At 45.1% G+C, this 5,307-nt stretch overlaps 1 protein-coding gene across 1 annotated transcript in view; it reads left to right on the top strand.

The window, feature by feature from the left end:
• Positions 1-4,627: 4,627 nt before the first annotated feature.
• The window catches only part of phox2a (paired like homeobox 2A), a 2,565-nt gene continuing 1,885 nt past the window's right edge, over positions 4,628-5,307 (top strand). Inside the window, exon 1 of the mRNA XM_037678035.1 lies at positions 4,628-4,850. Within this exon, the coding sequence (XP_037533963.1) occupies positions 4,628-4,850 (223 nt within the window). The remainder of the gene's footprint in view (positions 4,851-5,307) is intronic.

Raw genomic sequence — 5,307 nt, 5'->3', positions numbered from 1 at the left:
AAATATTTTATCTGTTAGCTAAATATTTCATCAACAGATTTGAATGAAACTTGCAGAAGTTTCATTTTGACAAATGATAAACTTCTGGAATCAAAACGATTCAAGATGGCCGCCACAGCCAAGTGACCCACAAAAGCAAAGTGGTCGGTTAATTTATACTTAGTTGAAATAGTGTGGTAGTATCTGAGCCTGATCCCCAACACACACTCTGAACGTTAATATTTGTTGAAAACTTTGGAGTCAAGTCTGCTTTTTCTGTTAGTAAAATATCATGTGACGAGCGGCTGAACGATTTATTTTTAACTTTCAAGGAATGATCAACATCTGCAACAAATGAGCTTTTGGAGACGACCTGTGCAGAAACATGACACCTGCTGGGTTAAATGTCACGTGCATGGTAGTAGCTGAGAGTCATTCTCAGTGCAGCCACGTGTCTTAAATTAGCTCATTCCTCCTATTTTTGCTGCTCTCTCTGAATGAGAGGCTCTCGTTGCGCTCTCGTTGCTCTCTCATTGCTCTCTCGTTGCTCTCTCGTTGCTCTCTCGTTGCTCTCTCATTGCTCTCTCGTTGCTCTCTCATTGCTCTCTCGTTGCTCTCTCATTGCTCTCTTGTTGCTCTCTTGTTGCTCTCTCGTTGCTCTCTCGTTGCTCTCCTCTCTGACCCCCTGTTTGCGCCGGAACGCACCGTTTATTCCACTAATTGAGGACAGAAGTGCGGGGCCATGCGGGCCGCACCAAGGGGCCCTTCAGCCCCTCCTCCTCCCGCTCGGCTCTCATCCATCACTGAGCAAATATAATGCGCGCGCGCCGCCACGCAGCCTCTGCAGCTGGAGGAAGCAGGCCGCTTTGAGCCTTCAGCTCGAGGAGAGCGGCTCTGACGCAGCGGATGATGACACGACACATGTCAGTGACACATCAGCAGAGGCTAAATCAAGTTACAGATTTAAAAACGAAACTTTACCACGAAAAAGAAAGAAAGAAAACACAACGATGATTAACTGTTAATCCATCCATGTGCGTAATTTACGCACGAGGAAACCTTCCCACTTTGTGCGGAAAACATCCTTTTATCTGCAGTTTTTTTTTTTTTTAAAAATCAGGATTCAAAACAACTGAACTTGGTTTAACTCGTGAATCATGAGTTGTTATTGTGGGTTTTATTTATTAAAACGTGCAGACTGAAACAGATGAAATGAGAGGACTGTAAAAATGACCAGTGGTTTTTTTTCTTCCATTATGAGTTTTGTTGTCAAACAATCTGGTAAATCCTGATTAATGATGGACTGACTGTCAGAAATAAAACACTGCACGCTCACTCAAAAAATACTTTGATGAAATGTTACTGTATTTTTTTATGTTTTACTTCAGTCTGTTGGACTTGATGTTTCCACCCTGTAACATCTTTTACTTGCTCATTTACAAAGTTAAACAAAAAGGAGGTTAATATCCAGAGGTGTGACTCAATATGTGCTCGTGTCAAGAAGAAAAAGCAGTTTCGGGCTCCTGGGACATGTTGCTCTGAGCTGTGGTGATGGATGGAGCTCCTTCCTCTGCTCTGACTGACAGCTTCACTTCAGGCCACAGAAGCCGGGACGGGCCTCCCGCGTGGCTTTGTCTCGCCCCTCATTTATCCCTTTATCCGCGTGTCCGTGTCCCCGCACACCTCTGCGTGTCTCCACCAGCACCGGCCACCCATCCATCTTAAACACAGACGACTTTTGCGCCATTTCTGACGCCAATCAACGAGGAGGGGGAAGACGGAGGACTTATTAAAAAAAAAAGACAAAAAAAACTTCTATAAATTCAATTATTGATCAGACATTGAAAATATTTCCCTCAAAATGAAAAGTCCATTTGAATTTTTAACGAATAAAATATAAACTACAACAAAATTCAGCAACAAAACGAAATTATTGTGAGTTAGGTTTTAATTTTCACCACAATCCTGAATTATTTCAATGACTTCTTTAAGTGTTTTTTTTTAAGTAGGTATAGTTTGTGAAAGAAGATAAAACATATATATTTAAATATTTTTACTATTAAAGCTGCTGATGTGCTGATTTGTAAATTCATAAAATCAATAATTCAATCTGAGCCTTGATTTAAAACAACAACCTGCGGGGTTATAATCCCTATAATCGGGGTTCCTCTCTCCCTCTCAGGGTCCCTCAGGGGTCTCCAGGGGGCCATTGTGCCCCCCCTGTTGACTCAGACGCCATGAATGCCAAAGCTTCCCTCGTTACTGTTTCCGTCCCCCATGAATGTAAAAGTCCAAAGTTAAACCCTCGCGCTGCGCGGAGCAGAGGAGCGGATTATAAACCCTGAGAGAGACCCGGGTCCTGCTTTGAAGGGATTAAAGTTTCTATGTGGGGAGAGCTAGTCGCTCCTGGATGCTCCTTTTTTTAAAGTGCAGGAGGTGTGTGTGTGTGTGTGTGTGTGTGTGTGTGCGTGCGTGCGTGTGTGTGTGTTTAACTTTGGAACAGCTTGGTTTAAACTCACCTCTGAACCTCGCAGACGCGCACGGAACAGAAGCTGCAGCTGCTTCCGCGGAGTCACTTGATGGAGACAGATGTTTCCAGAGGTTCAGATGAAATCTTTAACTCTGACTTCTGCGTGAAAGTGAACTCCATAACTGACAAATAAACGAGCTTTAAATGCGTAAAAAGGCGCACCGTGCGCGCGCGCGGGTTGGTGAGTGGAGCTGAATCTTTGTGTCTCTCTTGAAAACGAGTGCTCGTGACTCAGTGACACTAACCTGCATAAATAAAGGTTGGATGAAGGAAAAACATCACGCGCAGTCTCGCTTATCTGTAAATCTGTTCAGGCTTTTATTAACGTCCTCGTGAGAGCAGCTGATCAGAGTCTGCGCTTCTTGTTGAACAAAAGGTGCGTGAAAGTGCGTGAAGGTGCGTGAAGGTGAAGAAGCTGCTGGACACATGATGACATGAACATGCTTATTAATATAACAAGAACACACATCTGCGTGACGGTGGAGCGGAAGTGCAGGACGCGCCCTCATCCACCCACAACCGCAGCTCCAGATCTGTGTGACTTTAGTGGGGCCAGTGCACGCGTGTGCGTGCACGTGGATCGGGTTAATGTCATTAAGAAGCAGCGTCATGCAGCTAGCCTCTAGTCAAACCGAGATAAGAGCGCGCACTTCGGGCCACTTTACGCGCGAACGCGCGCGCCAAACTCAATTAATTTTCTCCCTTCGCACGCACAGCGCAATTTTGGTTTGTGGATTATGTGATTTGGTGAAGTTCATCTACTAATAAAAAGCCTGTTAGTTTCATGAAGAGATACATTAAAATAAAATAAAAAACTGCAGGATTGGGGAAAAACCCGCGCTGCGTGGCGCGCGCTCCTGGGTTCAAATCCTCTGCGTGTCTGCATGCGTGTGCGCGCACGATGGGGGGCCGTGTGGGATATGACTTATCACATTGTATGACACCGTACAATAAACTTAAACCAATTTCTGATGCGTCAATGCGTTTATGGTTAGCTTGCGCGTGCCTCCCCTCCTCTCCTCTCTCAGGTCCTATACATCAAAGTGACGCGCGCTCTGGTGACATCTGGGTAAAAGCGATCGGAATCAAATCAAAGCATTTAATCTCACCAATCACCGTCACATCTGGACGGTTCCCCTCACATAAAGACTCGTGCGGTTCTGGGGCAGAGAAACGGTTCTGACCCGCCGAGGAGCATCTTCAGGGAGGGGCTGGGTTTGAACAAATTAATGAGTCTGTTCAGATGTGAGGAGACCCCCCCCCCCCCCCCCCCGTGTTTTTAATATTTTATATATATATCTTTTTTTTTAGAAACGTGCCTTGATGTGTATTTGAACATGGGTTGGTGTCTCATATGTTGTCTAATATTTTAACTTCAACCTTGAACTACGAGCTGCAGTCCACGCGCGCACAAGGAGCGGCCTTGTGTGTGTGTGTGTGTGTGTGTATGGGGGGGGGGGGGGGGGTAATCAAAACACCTGAAACAACTTGTGAGCTGATCAAACTCAGAATTAACTCGGATACAAGCCGCACACAGTCTCTCAAAGAGGGATGATTGATTTTTGCTCCATTACATTAAAAAAAGAAAAAGAAAAGTGGATTTAACCAAATTTGGCTCCGTCCGATAAAGGAAACATGCGGTTTCTAGCTGATTTAAATGATGAAACTGTTCTTTTTTTTTAAGTTTTTGATTTAAGCACCGGTGCTCCCGGTGCTGAGAACGGCGTGGGCGGTGCAGTGAGCAGGAGAGAGGAGGAGCAGGAGAGAGGAGGAGCAGGAGAGAGGGGGGGAGCGTCCGTTCTTCCACGCTCACTCGCGGGTTGCCATTGTCATGGAAACAAGACCACCGCTTTCGCTATTGTCTCGCGCCCTGCAGAGTTTATTATAAACAGCGCGCGAGCCGCAGCGCGCCGTCAGACGGAGCGCGAGCGACGAGCGAGCTGAGCTGCAGCGGGAGAAGAAGTGAAGTTAAAAACTAATCTAAACATCTGCATTTCAACACATGTGGCTGGTTTGAATCGCTAAAGAGAGAAGACGAAGGTTGGAGACTGAAACCAACTGCGGGTCGGAACCGGCAGAACCCGGAGCAGCTCGCGCGCGTCCACCGGCCTCTCCTCCATGTATAAGATGGATTACTCCTACCTGAACTCCTACGACTCCTGCATGGCGGCCATGGAAGCGTCGGCCTACGCGGACTTCAGCTCGTGCAGCCAGGCCAGCTCGTTCCAGTACAACCCGATCCGGACCGGACCGTTCTCCAACCCGGGCTGCAGCCCGCTCAGCACGGCCAGCTGCACGCTGGGGGCCCTGCGCGAGCACCAGCCCACCCCGTACTCCTCAGGTGACACCTCCTCATCAGCGGAGGAGCAGAAGATTAGTCCATTTTCATGCTTTCTCTTTCAATTTAAGATGATTTTAAAAAAGCTGAAATTCTGCTTTTTTATTTTATCAAAACCTCAACTTTGATCTAATTTCATTTTATTTTCTTTTAGAAGAGGCTAAATCTTTACAAAATCAGCTAAAATACGAAAATATCTTTGAAGATGAAGCTTGCAACGAAAACATGGAATTAAACCTGAATCAGACTCAAAAACACCAGGAAATTAAACAAACATGAGAAATTCTTCTTCTTATTATTATTATTATTATCAGAAATTAAACAAACATGAGAAATTCTTCTTCTTCTTCTTCTTCTTCTTCTTATTATTATTATTATTATTATTATTATTATTATTATTATTATCAGAAATCAAACAAACATGAGAAATTCTTCTTCTTCTTATTATTATTATTATCAG

The sequence above is a fragment of the Nematolebias whitei genome, chromosome 6, assembly GCF_014905685.2.
Source record: "Nematolebias whitei isolate Nwh7 chromosome 6, NemWhi1, whole genome shotgun sequence".
NCBI lineage: Eukaryota > Metazoa > Chordata > Actinopteri > Cyprinodontiformes > Rivulidae > Nematolebias > Nematolebias whitei.
This window is presented reverse-complemented; position numbering and strand designations above follow the sequence as displayed.